Source organism: Silene latifolia, chromosome Y (genome assembly GCF_048544455.1).
Source record: "Silene latifolia isolate original U9 population chromosome Y, ASM4854445v1, whole genome shotgun sequence".
In the NCBI taxonomy this organism is placed as follows: Eukaryota; Viridiplantae; Streptophyta; class Magnoliopsida; order Caryophyllales; family Caryophyllaceae; genus Silene; species Silene latifolia.
Genome location: NC_133538.1, coordinates 306551545 through 306567751, shown reverse-complemented (window position 1 = coordinate 306567751; position 16207 = coordinate 306551545). Strand labels below are relative to the sequence as shown.

At 35.5% G+C, this 16207-nt stretch overlaps 1 protein-coding gene across 1 annotated transcript; it reads right to left on the bottom strand.

The window, feature by feature from the left end:
• Nucleotides 1-13969: 13969 nt before the first annotated feature.
• LOC141627455 (uncharacterized) lies at nt 13970-14249 on the bottom strand. The gene is made up of 2 exons (XM_074440724.1): nt 14156-14249; nt 13970-14076 (listed from the first exon to the last, which is right to left on the bottom strand). The coding sequence occupies exons 1-2, from the start codon at nt 14247-14249 to the stop codon at nt 13970-13972; spliced, it is 201 nt and encodes a 66-aa protein (XP_074296825.1).
• Between the last annotated feature and the right edge of the window lie 1958 nt (nt 14250-16207).

Genomic DNA, 16207 nt, shown 5'->3' with positions numbered 1-16207 from the left:
TGCTTCTCCAATTGTCGCGCCGTGAGAACGGCGGCTGCCGACGGTTGATCTGCAAAAAGTCAATTAAAACATCCGTGTTAGTATACATGGACATATCGGAAAGCCACTCATCAGGAACGCCCAATGAGCCGGCTGAGTTTGAGCCATAGGATAAATCGGTACCAGGCTTGGACTTCTTTGTCGGAGGGCCCATTTCCTTGCCGCCCTCGGTAGCGCGCTGAATAACAGCAGGCGGCGGGGTGGACCTTTTCCTCTTAAGGACGAGGGAGAACCCTCCGCATCAGAGTCCTCCCCGTTGGTGATATCAACGATCTCCACCGTCTCCTTCTGGACTGAAGGGATGGAAGGTGGAACGGATGTCGACGCCGTCGCCGCCGAAGGCTTTGTTTTCCGCATTCGACGCGGCATGTTACTAGCAACCCTCGCCTGGGCCGCCTCCACATTCAAGCCTTTCAGCTGCTGATCCATGAGGTCATTCGGCGACATTCTCGTCACGACCAAGCCTTAGGATGCAAATTAGCAACGGTCTTGTCCTTGTGCAAATTTCATCCTCTTGAGAATATCCTCGGATAGGTCCGCGCCAAAATGATCTGCAAAAGAAGCAAGGCAAGAGTTAAGCAAGGAATGAATCAAAGTCCAAAACGAACAGAAACATTGAAAGCAGTCATGGGCCTCACACCGACCCCACTCACCCTGTGCTAGGGCCGGTATGAGGCCGACATGGCAGAGCAGCTCATCCTGAAGAATGATCTGCGTTGGGGGAATCCATCTTTTCGACGCCCCACTGTTGTCCGTCTCAAAGAGCCTTATCGCCAGCCTCTCATCCTCATTAAGAGGGACCTTGTCGGCGTCCATTTTAAGCTTTTTCCGGGTAACCCATCTGTCGTGCTCTGCCTCAGTCTCACACCGCAAATTAACTCGGTGCTGGAAGGACCGGGGCAGCGGATAGTCATCCGGCACCTCAACGTACACCCACCGATCTTTCCAGTCCTTGCAGGAGGAAAGCTTATCAACGGAGATGTAACCCGGCTCCATTTGCACGCTGTACCATCCGACGCGACCAGAAAATGACGGCCGGAGGTGATGAAGCCGACGGAATAAATTAACCGTTGGGACCTCCCCCTTAAAGAGACAGAGCCAGACAAAGCCGACTATGGTCCTAACAGCCAACGGGTGCAGCTGGGCAACAGCGACGTTCATGGCCCTAACGATGGCCATAACGTAATCATTCAAATGGAAACCGGAGCCCGTACTCGGATGCCGCATATATACGCCGGTGCAACCCGGTGGAGGGCAACAGATGGCCTGACCCATCTCAGGGATAACAATTTTGTATCCCCTGCCAAAGTAGAAATGGCCCTCGAAAAGCGTCTCGCCGGAACAACGGGCGAACTTATGGGTCCAAGTACGGTCAGGGCCGATCTTGCAGGGTTCGCCGTGATCCATGACGTCCTGCCTCCCCTCATTGGGAGGAGCCCTTTCAAAGATCATCACCGAAATCGTCTCCGCCGTTATCAACATCATCATCATCCTCCCATTCCTCCAAAATTTGAGGATCAACTTCGGGAGAAGGAGACCTAGGGCCCCCAGACCTTAGCGGGATGGCGTCTAGCATTTCCTCCTCATCAAGACGCGATGGGAACCCCGGCGTCGGTTTACTAGTCCCGGCATCAGCAGAAGACATGTTTACAGCAAAACTCACAAGTTAAAAAGAGAAATTTGTTGGTTTACCTTGAAGAAAAGTACTAGCCGGAGTAGCGACACTGAAGATTAGAAGAGAGAAAAACCCTTGGAAAGTTGGAGGAAAGAAAATTTTAAGAGAATGAAATTGGTGCCCAATTTCAAAGACTAACTGCCCTATTTATAGAGGAAAGCCCATGAAGAGGGACCAATCAGGGCGCAGCCCATGAAACGTCGACCAATCAAAGAATCGGACACGTGTCGGACATGCGGCCACGGAATGTCAATCGTTGCAAATGATTGAATGTCAATCAATGCAACGGACCAAGCGTCTTCAACACGCCCCTTCATATATCTCTGCCTATTCATCTTCCTCGACAAGTCCCTAAGTGTCTGTTCTTCGCCGCCACGTGATCAACCAAGCCGAAAAGCACCGCCGGGGGCAATCGAAACAACCACTCTCTACCTTGGTCTCGGCCCGGCGTCATTGCCTTTTTCCACATCGGACGTCCATCACACATCCATGTGTAGGGGGGATATGGTACGGCCTAAGCAGAACCATGCCGGGGAAGAAGAAGGAGCCGGGGCAGACATTTTCACTTGCGCGAGAATATACGCTCGGATACATCGGAGCCCATACCACGGCATAGACTACGCTGGGGCAAATTGATGGGGCATATTCTCGCACCCTCGACCAAGTCAACATATTGAGCAAGGTCAAAGATATCCACAACAAGTCAACGGCTTAAACATGACCCTAACCGACGCGGCACAATGTCGGCCGCTTCCTCTTGTGCCTCGGCTAGGACACCTTATCCGCCGGGGGCACACATCCGCGAACTCATATCCAAGACCCCTCGGCGGCGAGTCAACAGGGCCCGCCGGCCTACCATGGGTCCCTCGGCCGAGGGTAGCTCAGTCTTTCCACCTGCTAGCCACTTGGCCACTACGTGACAAAAGGTGAAAGTCTATAAATACTCCTCAACTATCATTGAGGAAAGGATCCACAATTGAACCTAAGAATCACTATTCATCTGGTAATATCTTCCTTATCTCTCTACAATACGTACTTTGCCAAGTAGCAACCACTTACCTCTCTAAGTTACTAACTTGAGCGTCGGAGTGAGTTCGCTCGGCCCAAAGCCGAGCCCTCAGTTTGTTCATCGTTTCAGGATACCGCAAGGAGGATTCAACTAAAGACGTCATTCTACAAGCACGGGTGGTAACATATAACTGCTCTGGAATTACACCCGGAACAAGGACTAAAGTAATAAAAAAATGAACTAAAGTTATACAAATATGAACTAAAGTTATACAAATATGGACTAAAGTTATAGAAAAATGGACTAAAGTGATACAAAAATTGACTAAAGTTATACAAATATGGACTAAAGTTATAAAAAAATGGACTAAAGTTATACAAATATGGACTAAAGTTATACAAATATGAACTAAAGTTATACAAAAATGGACTAAAGTGATACAAAAATTGACTAAAGTTATACAAATATGGACTAAAAGTTATACAAATATGGACTAAATTTATACAAACAGTAATGATATAAATTCAAATTTATAGTGTTGGTTTTTATTTGTTATTTTTTGTTGTTATACTTATATTTTTTTTTTCATTTGTCAACAAAGAGAAATGAGAAAACAAAAGTTATACTTTCATTGAAGTTGCACACATTTCTACTAGAGTTATACATTCGTTAAGTAGAAGTTATTCAGATCATTACTAGAGTTATACATTCATTGAGTAGAAGTTCAACACATTCCTACTAGAATTATACATTCATTGAGTAGAAGTTACTCATATTGTTACTAGAGATACATTTACCGAGTAGAGTTATACATTTACTGACTAGAGTTATACGTTTTGTATAACTTTAGTCCATTTTGTATAACTTTAGTCCTTATTTGTATAACTTTAGTCCATTTTTGTATAACTTTAGTTCATTTTTGTATAATTTTAGTCCTTATTTCTATAACTTTAGTCCATATTTGTATAACTTTTGTCAATTTTTGTATAACTTTAGTCCATTTTTGTATAACTTTAGACCATAACAGTATAACTTTTGTCAAATTTTGTATAACTTTAGTTCATTTTTGTATAACTTTAGTCCATAACAGTATAACTTTTGCCCATAACTGTGTAACTTTAGTCATTTTATATCATTTTTATATAAAAATGTAAAATATAAGATTAAAATTAACAAATTATAAGAATTTTTATATAGCTAAGATTAAAATAACAAATTTTATAAAAAATATTTTAGTAGATCTTAGATGAAAAAAAAGTATCTCACAAAAAAAACGAGATTTAAAACCCGAAATCTTAAAAAAAAAAACGTATAACAAGAAGAGATTTGAAAAGAATAAATAATAACAAAAATTAACAAATAAAATAAATCGACCCCAAAAAAAATTTAACACAAAATCTGAAAAAAAAAAAAAATTTATAAAATTACCAGCGGCGACGGTGGTGGTGGCGGTGGGTGTGGGTGGCGGTCGGGTGTCGGGTGGGGTAGTGGTGGGTGGTGCTGAATGAAGAAGAAATGAATGAATGATTTATTTGGGTTTTGATTTGTTTGGATTTTTGAATTTTTGGGTTTTTTATTTATTTGGATTTTTTTTATTTATTTGGATTTTTTGGGTTTTTTATTCATTTGGATTTTTTGGGTTTTTATTTATTTGGGTTTTTTTATTTGAGGTTTGAGAGAAAAGAGAAGAGAGAAGAGAAATGTATAAGATGAGAAGAAAATAGGTGAGTGGAAAACAAATATATAGTAAATTAGTGATTAATTAGGATAGATTAGTGAGGGAGGAGAGGGATGGTGAGATTAACCATTAAACACACTTTTTGGGGATTGATCTTGGCCATCCATTTTCACCATCCAAAGGCTCTTAATAGAACTTATGGACTTAAAGATATATGGTGGACTTACATGATCCTCCTCTATATATATATATATATATATATATATATATATATATATATATATATATAGAGGTGGGATCCGGTGAGTCCACCTAAATATTTGAGTCCAGAGTCCATGAGTCCATAAAACAATATCACGCACTATACAAAACAATATCACGATTTTTTTTTTCAGAATTTTTTTTTTTCAGAATTTTTTTTTTTCAAATTTTTTTTTCCGAATTTTTTTTTTCAAATTTTTTTTCAATTTTTTTTTCCCGTGTAAGCTGTGATATTGTTTAGTATAACGTGTGATATTGTTTAGCATAACGTATGATATTGTATTACAAAACAATATCACGATTTTTTTTTTCAATTTTTTTTTTTTCAAAAAGTTTTTTTTTTTCAGCTGTAATATTGTTTAGTATAACGTGTGATAACAACGTGTGATACTGTAAGCTGTGATATTGTGTATCATAACATGTGATATTATATTACTAAACAATATCACAATTTTTTTTGGTGTAGTATAAGCTGTGATATTGTTTAATATAACGTGTGATATTATATCATGGACTCACGGACTCAAAAAGATAAGGTGGACTCATGCGATCCTAATCCAAATCATTGAATATTGATGATGGGCGGCTGAGATTGAAACCCCAAATTGATCATTAGGAGTGTGTTTTAACACTCTCTTTCATACCACACTAATTAATCACTAACCAACTCTAATTAATCTCTTCATTTCTCTCATTTACTCAGACTCACTTTCTATCTCTCTATATTCTCACTTCACTCTCATTTCATTTCTCTCATCTCCCAAAAACCAAATAAAAAAAAAACCAAATAAAAAACCCATCTCACAACCTCCCTCTTATCTGACAACACTAACCAAGCATCTCACCTCCTCTTCCTCTCAGATCCGGCAACACCGACACCACATACATCCCCTCTTGACCACTCACCTCCGTCGCCTCCTAACCACCAGTCAACACCCACCAGCCGCCTCCCTCCGTAGATCTGGACGACCTCCATCAATCACCGCCACCAACAACACCATCAGTCACAACCCCTACAAGATAAAAAAAACCCTCCGACCTGCGTTATTGTGGTCCGGTGAGGAGCGGTGACTACGGGTAAATAGTGGCGGTGAGGAGCGGCATCAGGCGGCGGCTCGACGGGGATGGCTGTCTCTTTTTTCTTTTCATTTAATCTTTATTTTTTTTATTCTTTTATTTTCACATCTGTTACCTTTTTTGTGAGCAAATTTTTTTGGGGATGTGTCTTTTGATTAATGGCTTCCATCTATATTCTAAATGGTGGCTTTTGACTGAACTTTTGTTAAACTATCATAAAGGTTAACCAAAGAATGAGATCCGTCAATTGCATCTTACTTTTTGAAGTTATTTGTTGTTGTTTTGTTGGTGTGGTGTATCGTTGGTTTTTTTTTCTTTTTTTTTCCAGATTTGAGTTGGTTATTTTTAGATTTCTCAAATTTCAGGTTTTTTTTTTTCAAATATCGTCTTGTTTTATAATTTTTCAAATCTTGTCTTACAAAAAATCGTCTTGTATTTTATTTTTTCAGATTTGAGTTGGTTATTTTTAGTATTTATTTCGTTGTATTCAAATCTCGGTTATTTCCTTTTTTTGGTCGTGTTTTGTGTTTCATTTAAAATCTCGTGTTTCGTGTTTTTGTTTTTCATTTAAAATTTCAGATCTAGTATTATTTTAGGTAAGTTGGTTTTATTTCGGTTTTTTGTTATTTTAGGTCCAGTATTGTTGGTTTTTTTTTTTTTTTTTTAATATTGGTTTTATTATTTTAGGTTTAGTATTGTTGGTCTTATTTTGTGCTAAAATTATAGATCTTGTTTTTTAAAAAAAAATTGCACAACCTTCAAACATTAAAGGTTTAGATCTTTAATGTTGTGGGTGTTGTATATTTTTTTTGCTAGGTTATACGCTTTTTTCTGTTAAAATTACAGTTTTTTCTGTTAAAATTACAGTTTTTTCCGTTAAAATTACTCTTTTTTCTGGTTAAAATTACAGTTTTTTCCGTTAAAATTACACTTTTTTCAGTTAAAATTACACTTTTTTCTGTTAAAATTACACTTTTTTCTAGTTAAAATTATACTTTTTTTTGTTAAAATTATATTTATTCTGTTAAAATAAAACTTTTTTCTGTTAAAACTACACCTTTTTCTTGTTACAATTACACAATTTCTGTTACAATTACACTTTTTTTTGTTACAATTACACTCAATTCTATTACAATTACACTTTTTCCTTTAAAATTACACTTTTTCTTGTTAGAATTACACTTTTTTTTGTTAGAATTACATTTTTTTCCTTTAAAATTACACTTTTTTTACTTTAAAATTACACATTTTTCGGTTAAAATTACACTTTTTCCTGTTAAAATTACAGTTATCTCTATTAATGACTAAAGTTACACTCATGGACTAAAGTTAGATAGACTAATTTGGACTATTTGGACAATTTGGACTAACTAATTTGGACAATTTGGACAATATGGACTAACTAATTTGGACTATTTGGAGTTATTTACGACTAAATTTAATACAATATTTACAACTAAATTTGGACTAAAATTATACAATTTTGTTCTGAAAATACAAAATTTGGACTAAAAATATACTATTTACGACTAAATTTGAACTAAAAATACAATTTTGGACTGAAATACACACTATTTACGACTAAATTTACAGTAAAATTACACAATTTGAATTAAAGTTACACAATTCATTTATTTTGAGTCATTGAGATTGTGCAATTTCAATCATTGTCCACTAAAGTGTAACTTAGTAAATTGATAGTGTGTGTATCTTTTATCATTTTATGAGTGTAATTTTAGTCCACAAAAGTGTAATTCTAGTCCAAAAAAGTGTAATTTTATTCTACAAATGTGTAACTTTAATCCACAAATGTATAACTTTAGTCTACAAAAGTGTAATTTTAGTCCACGGAAGTGTAATTTTAGTCCATAAAAGTGTAATTTTAATCCAAATTGTATAACTATAGTCCAAATTTGTGTATCTTTAGTCCAAATTGTGTAATTTTAGTCCAAATTTGTGTAACTACAGTCCAAAATGTTCTAACTTTAGTCCAAAAACGTAACTTAGTCATTGAGAAGGTAACCTTAGTAGAGATAAGTGTAACTTTAATAATAGAGATAAATGTAACTTTAATGAAAACAAGTGTAATTTTAAAGGAAAAAAAATGTAATTTTTAAAGAAAAATGTGCAATTTTAAAGGAAAATATTGTAATTTTAACAGAAAAAAGTGTAATTTTAACGGAAAAGTGTAATTTTAACCGGAAAAAAGTGTAATTTTAACAGAAAAAAGTGTAATTTTAACGGAAAAAAGTGTACTTTTAACAGGAAAAAAACTGTGATTTTAACCGAAAATGTGTAATTTTAACGGAAAAAAGTGTAATTTTAACGGTAAAAAGTGTAATTTTAATCGAAAAAGGGTAATTTTAACCGAAAAAGTGTGATTTTAACGGAAAAAAGTGTAATTTTAACCGATAAAGTAATTTTAATAGATCCTAAATCACACAATACCAAAAGAAAATTTTAAATACGAAATTTGGCAAATATATATAACAAGACGGATATTAACAAAGTGATATCAACAAGAAAAAAGTAAAAAATTAGATTTCATAACTAATAGATTTAGTACTATAATTTGTAAGAATGTCAATAACCGAAAAAAAAAAACCAAAACATCAAAATTGAAAAAAAAAAAAAAAAAAACGGGTCAATGAAAATTGATCTATTTTAGTAGATCTAAGATTAAAATAAAAAAACTCACAAATTTGAAACAATATTATATAGCAAGACGATATAAGGAGGAAAAAAAATAAAATAAATAAAAACACCCAAACATCAAGTTTAAAAAAAAAAATAAAAAATAAAAAAAATGACGTAGGGGCGGCGGCGACGCCGCCGGTGGTGGTGGCGGCGGCGGTGACGGCGGAGGTGGCGGTGGGATGGCGACGGTGGTGGTGTCGGGTGGGTGGTGGTAGATGAGTGGTGAATGAGAAATAGATGAGTAAATGATTGATTTGGATTTTTTGGGTTTTTAATTTGTTTGATTTTTTGGGTTTTTTTCTTGGGTTTTGGATTTTTTGGGTTTTTATTTTGAGAGAGAAGAGTAGTGAAATGTGTGAGATGAGAGAGAAGTGGGTGAGTGAAAAATATATATAGTGCATTAGTGTTTAATTATGTTGTTAGTGATTAATTAAGATATGTAGGAGAGAGAGTGATAAATTAGTGTTAATGATGCTTTTTGGTTTCAATCTCCACCATTCATATTGGATGATCCAAAGGCTATAGTGAAGACTTAGGGACTCAAAACATATAAGGGACTTATATGAACTTTACTCTCTATATATATATAAGCAAGATCTAGTGAGTTCACCTAAATATTTGAGTCCCGTGAGTCCACTTATGTATCACAGCCTATACACAAGAATATCAAACACTACACGAAACAATTTCACTGCTTATACTGAACAATTTCACGCAAAATATACAACGAAAACAGTAAAAAGAAGGCTTAAAACTATAGTCAGTGACACTAATCGTCGACGGCAACCACCCACGACTCACCACCACCCCTTCACCTCCCCAACAACCACCACCCACGACCCACCACCACACGGTCACCTCCACAACAACCACCACCACGGCGCACAAGTCCGTCTCACGACCATTGCTACCACCCCTCAATAACATACAATCAACAATCCTTCTTCCATTAACCTCCATCTAAGAACAACGCCGCCGCTGTTCAATTAGGGGTCTCATCGCCGGCGATGAAGGAAATAGGCAAATATAAAGAAGAGAACAAGAGAGGAAAAAAATATAAAAGAAGTAATATGCAATAACTCCGACGAACACGCCACAAAATCGACTGACCGACGGGAAAGTGCGCGAGGATGATGGTATCTGTCGGAGCTCCAACCCTAGCACTGATGGGTGTAAGAAAAAGTATGAGAAAAGAAGTTAATAACAGAGGACGAATCTGGTTCAGTAAGAGTGATATTGTTTAGTATAACTTGTGATATTGTTTCGCTGGACTCACGGACTCAAAAACATAGGGTGGACTCATGTGATCCTAATTATATATATATATATATATATATATAGGAATGGGATCATGTAAGTATAGCTCATATATTTGAGGATTGAGGATTAATACCATCCGTTAGATCTAAGAGATCAACGACTTAGATCACTCGCGGATTAGTAAGGGTATTTGCGTCATTTTACAGCTTATTATATATACTATCATAACCAGTAATTCCTTCATTCTAGTTCATTCACTTTCTCTCTCTACTCTATTTATCTCTCTCTTCCGCGCATATCTCCTTCTACAATGCTCTTCTTAGTTCATGACCTAACTTGCTACGTCAATTGTTTTCTTCTCAATCAAGCTATAAAATTTCATTTCATCACTTCTAGCACTTGAAATGTCAGGTATTGTTATCATCTTTTATTATATAATTAATGTATTGTTCTCATTTCTTTTCCTTTTTAATCGATAATTATCCCCAAATCACTACCGCACTGGAGATTCAACTTCGATTTTCAGTTACTCAATTTGAGTTTCGCAGTGATAGAGGTTCGTTGATTCGATATTTTAAATATTCATCTTTATGGAAAGATTGATTATTCATTCAACGAATTAGATTTGAAAAATTAGGGTTTTTTCGATTAATTTATTCAGCTACTTGTGCTATATTTAATCAATTGATACTATCTGTTGTTTTGAGTGAATAACACGAATACTGTAATTCTTTGTTATATATGTATTTCGTTTTTTTGTTTGATTATTTCATGTCTGATTCGAGATTGAAGTTTGATTTTTGAATCAGTATCCTAAGAATACAGATGGTTATTAATAGGTATATTACTCAAATCTCTTGTTGATTTCTTCTATTGATTTTTTAGTTCAAAACTAGGTAAGACCATGTTTAAGTTGATTGTTGTGCTGTGCAGCATATCTGGTCTGATGTGTTTTAATTGGTTTGTTGTTCCATATTCTTGGTCTACGGATTGTTGTTTGACAAATGCGACTTCGATGGTGTGCAGCAAAACCTGTTTGACATTTGTGATATCATTCTTGTGTTGTTTAAGAATTTAACATCTCAAATCTCTATATTTGGTCTTATCTTTGAGTATAATAATGCCTTCTTGTTAGAAAAGTAACTACAAGTCAGTCAGATTTACGTTTAGCATTATGGTTGCATTGCGAAGGCTAGTTCAGGACTCATGTATACCTTACTACAACTTCATGTCTATTAAAGTGAGATGGTATAAGGTTGTATCGCTATACTGACTAGCTTATCTGTAAGCTAAAGGTATATCGTTCTAATTTTTAATTGGTCTCTTATTTTGAAAATTTGCAGGCTGATCAAACAAGAGAGGCACAGTTATACGAACATGCTTACTTCAAATATCATCTTTATCAACAAAACTATTTTTGACAGGTTTTAATTTTCTACTTACATACACATTAGTGTTGTCTCGGATTTTGATAATTGGAACATTTTCTTTTGGTTAAAAAAAAAGAAGACTATTCTATGAACTCTAATTTTAATGTCCTAATTTTTTAATTTTCTGAACTTGTTATTGCAGATTAAAGTTAGCAAGACAACATCAAAATCATAGTTGAAGCACGCACAATAGAATTAACCATGTTAGGTACTAACCCGTTGCGTTAATAGTTATCTTTATGCGGGTTTTGATGAATATTGCAACTGAATACCCAAGTTATTGTTTCTTTTACCGATGTTCTGTACATTCCATTTTCTTTTTGTTCGATGTACAGATTGAGATATGTATATCACACTATTATGTATATTAAGTTGTATTAATTTCTCAAGCAAATGTGAAAATGAAAGTTTTTTATTCACTGTTTCTCTTGTATTGGCTTGAAGCTTAGTTATCTAGACTATAATGCAGCCAGACACAATGATACAAGCGTACTAGATATTGTTTCTCATATAACAAAAGTGGATAGAGATTTAAAAATCCTTTACACTTCAATATTGTTTTGTATATAGTATGATATTGTTTTACATACAGTGCGATATTGTTCCTAATGACTTGTGGTATTTTATTTACCTAGTTGTGATATTGTTTCACAGTAGCACAAAATTGGAGACTCCTTTCAAAATACTTTTAACCGTGATATTGTTTAGTATACAGAGTGATACTGTTTATAAGTACATGTGATATTGTATAACAATATCATACAAAGGGTATTGTCTACAATTAAGCGTGATGTGATGATATTGTTTTGTATATAGTGTGATATTGTTTTACACAGAGTGTGATATTGTTTCTAATGATTTGTGGTATTTTATATACCTGGTTATTATTTTGGTCCTTAGTAGCACAAAATTGGAGACTCCTTTTAAAATACTTTTAACCTTGATATTGTTTTGTATACAAAGTGATATTGTTTATAAGCACATGTGATATTGTATAACAATATCACATAAGGACTATTGTCTATAATTAAGCATGATGTGATGATATTATTTCAGAATAATGGTGATATTGTTTCAAATGAAGTGTGAGATTGTTTACAATAACGTGTGATATTGTAAAATACAAAAGGCAAATCTTGTGAACACTATATTATTGATTCTGAAGTTTTATGATATTGTTAACCAAAAATGGAGAAAGAATACAAAATTGTTGCCATTTAGAATTACATCTAAGCTTAAAAGAATTTGTATATTTGCGTATAATGAGTAAAAAAAGACAAAATTGCTAAGTTGATGATGTAATATAGACTTTCTCAGCATGCAACAAGCTCTTAATCAACATCCGCAAGTGAATAAATCTACAAAAAAAAAGAAAACAAAGAACAAAAACATAATGTCAGTAGTAAGTTTAACAGATTAATAACAAAACTGTGATATTGTTTCTAAGAACTTGTGGTATTTTATTTTAATGGTTCTGATATTGTTTCATAATATCACAAAATTGGAGTGTCATTTAAAGCACTTGTGAAATAGTGCTATTATTTTGTATAAGGCGTGATTTTTGACAAAATCTGAGTGTGGCACGTTAAATGGCACACTGAATGGCGGCATAGCCCGTCCCATTTTCACCCCTATTTAGTGCATAAAACATACCTCCCGTGAATGACAAATACGAGGAACCTGCCGGATCAGATATGTTCGTATTCTCCTTGGGTTATCCTGTATCTCCAACATACTCCAAATTGGCCTAGAAAAGCATGATCAGGCTGCACTCCGTTTTCTGCAATACTCGTCACATATTCCTGCAATAGTAACACTTCAGTTCCACATTGCAGTTAGAAGCAAACAATAAGCAGAGAAGGGAACCTGTAAGACCCTCAGCGGTTAGATCAATCGGATAACCAGCTATTTCTGAGTTCTAATCATATTAGAATGACACAAAAATAAAACTGATTTCAAACACTGAATATAATAGATAACAAAGGTATGTGGATTTCAGAGTTCTTACCTGATACAAAATTGATCGTCTAGTTCTCTGCTCAACACGCCATGTTGCCATAACATTTTAATTAAATGTCGTCCAATCAAAATGCATTTTAGCATTATCAGAGAAAAGATAGTTGGTAACCTGACTGAAATGTGTATCCAAGTCCACACCAGTCCTTTCTTCGCGGGACTTGGCCAAGAAGATGCGCACCAAGGCAGAGAGAGTTAATGGACATGCCTGAAATCGAAATTAACAACATCATACATAGAAGCTCAAAAGTAACAACGTTACTGGCACACTCCATTCCGTTGTAAGGGATAATCATACCTTAGGGAACATATCATATCCGCCTCAACCTATATTAATTTAAGCCCAGTGATAAGACTCTATCGGGTTCTAATGCTGCTAACAACTACAGTAGGAGCTAAAGGGTAACGTCACTGAACTACATGCTAATACGAAAGGCCTTGAGACAACCCAAACATTCTGAACAATTGGAATACAACATTGTACAGTAACCTTCAGTTTACAAAACTGAGTTCAAGGCTTTATAAGTAGTTATAATCATTCAAATCCTATGATTATTATGTCATTGGAAAGTTTGAAGTGTCATCTAAGTCTAGAACTTGGATTCATGTGCATAGCTGCTCTATAACTGTAAATATGGACATTATAAGTAGACTGCGCAAAACGATTTCTTATCCCATAACCTAGAAGCTTATATTGTGTGACTCAAAATGGAAATGAAAGCTAACTCAACTAGCTTTCATTTATGAAAATAAACTATAACGATGTCAATAACAACGAAAACACAGAAGCACAATCAAGAATCATCACTAGATTTAATGATGAAGTTTTAACGACTAATAGGATTCATAACAACAGGTGGACCTGCAGTTCTCAGGCATGCCTTGTCCGTTTCAGGCCACAATTCCTTATTCGACACCGTCGACGGCGTCATTCCTGCGCACAATTTCATATCAGATCATCCACATACATTTCCATTTAATCGTCAAAACAATTGCATAAAATTAGAGTTTACCTCCGAAAATCTTTTGATCAGACATTAGATTATCGCAGATATAAGCAATTACAAAAGATCCGGCGAGTGCTTCGATGATGTACTTCGTCGCCATTGTTGTAAGATTCGCACCGAAAATTGCGTCGAAAAATCGCAAAAATGAAGGTAAATAGGAAAAATGAGGATGTAAATAAACGATTCGATTAGCCATTTGAGAGTGATGAAGCTCGAAATTAATTAAATTTCTGGATGATACAAATAATAATTCTTCGACATTTTGATTTAATCATATTAAATTCATCTAATTCAACAGATACATACAATAATTTCGAACAAAATCAACAAGTATAATCAATTTAATAATACATAACTTGAAATAAAATTTCAGAAATTAAAGAAAACGATAACGAATGTACCTCAATGATTTTTGAGAGAATTCTAGTGAGATTATTGAATCTAGTGAACGAATAAATGTAGAATGTTGAAACGCACTTGAAATCGTCTTTGAATTTTTAGGTTTTAACGAATTTTTAGAGAGGATTTGTGATTATTTTTTGTTTGAAATGTTTGAACTGATTTTGGTTAATGTTTTTAGAGAGAGAAACTGATCTAATTTTGGAGTGTAAGGGGGTTTTGTTTGTCAATTTTTCTCGCGATATTGTTTTGTTTATGGTGTGATATTTCATTCGTTACTCAATCCTCAAATAGTTAGTAGTTCTCACCGGATCCCGACTCTCTCTCTCTCTCTCTCTCTCTCTCTATATATATATATATATATATATATATATATATATATATATATATATATATATATATATAAAAAAATAAAGAATCAGGATCTCGTGCGAACTATTTTACGGTGCGAACCGTACGAACTCAATAAGGACTGTTAGATTAAAGAGATAAAGGATCACGTGATAATACCTTTACCTCACACAATAGACAAAATCCAATAAACAAACAATCTGTCGTCCCATTCACAAGATAACCCACCATGTCCACAACCCCAACGTGCCGCTGCCGCCACCCTCAACCACCTCACGACGACAATACGCCGGCCTTCGGCGTAGTCCCGTTTCTCTTCGCCGGTGATCTTGATGTTCTTTTCTCCTCCCCTTTTCTTTTCGTTCTCTTAACCAGATCTCCGTTTTCATTTATCTTCCCTGGAGAGCCACGCCGACGAACTTTGTCGTCACATTCACTGTCAATCATCCTTAACTTAACCGTACGTCGAAGAACTTATTATTTTTAATTTCTTTGGAGAAACGTTTGCGACTTAAATCCTAGATCTACTAAAACTGAACATGATTTTCAGACATCGGTAAGTGGAGTGAGCGTGGTGGTGTGTGTATGGCTTAGATTGTTGGTCGCCGGCGTGAGCGTGAGTGCTTTCTCGTCTTCAACCTCATCTCTGTAATCGGAGGAAATTTCCGGCGAATTTGTGTTGGTCTGGGTGATAGATCCAGGTTGTGTGGGGTTATTGTTGGTGAATGTGGGTTGATCTACTAAAAAGGAATTAACTTTGCAAAAAATAAATTACGTTAACAACTTAATCAGAAGATTTTGAGTCGGGAAATGTTCTCGTTGGGCAAGTCTGACATTATCGTCGGTAAAAAATGATTCACTCGGTGTCAAAGGTGGTGGATCTTAGGCGACTATGACGGGGTTCACGATTTTCAGGTGGTTTTGAGGCGATCCATGGTGGTTTAGATGGTCAGCTGTTGGTGGTGTTGATTTCAGGTGGCGGTGGTGGTGGTAATATGGCGGTGATAGGCTGGCGGCGGTTGTGGTGGTGATGGCAGTAGTGGTGGTGGGGCTGACGGTAGTGGTGTTACTAGTTAGTGGTAGTGGTGGTGGTGGTGGTGGCCGCGTTGGATACAAAAAATACAACCCTAGATACGCATTGTAATACCACCGGATACACATGGTATTTCTGGTGGATACATGTGTATATGGTAGTATAACCATGTGTATCCGGTAATACTACAATGTGTATCTGGAAGTATGTACTTGTGTATCTAGAAGTATAATACTGCGTATCTGAGAAGTAATATAATGTGTATCTGAGTGTAA

Excerpts from the sequence above, each read along its gene's own strand:
- LOC141627455 (XM_074440724.1), bottom strand. The coding sequence starts at position 14,249 with ATGGCGACGAAGTACATCATCGAAGCACTCGCCGGATCTTTTGTAATT. Across the intron at positions 14,077-14,155 it reads TGATCAAAAGATTTTCGGAG|GAATGACGCCGTCGACGGTG; the intron begins GTAAACTCTAAT and ends AATTGTGCGCAG.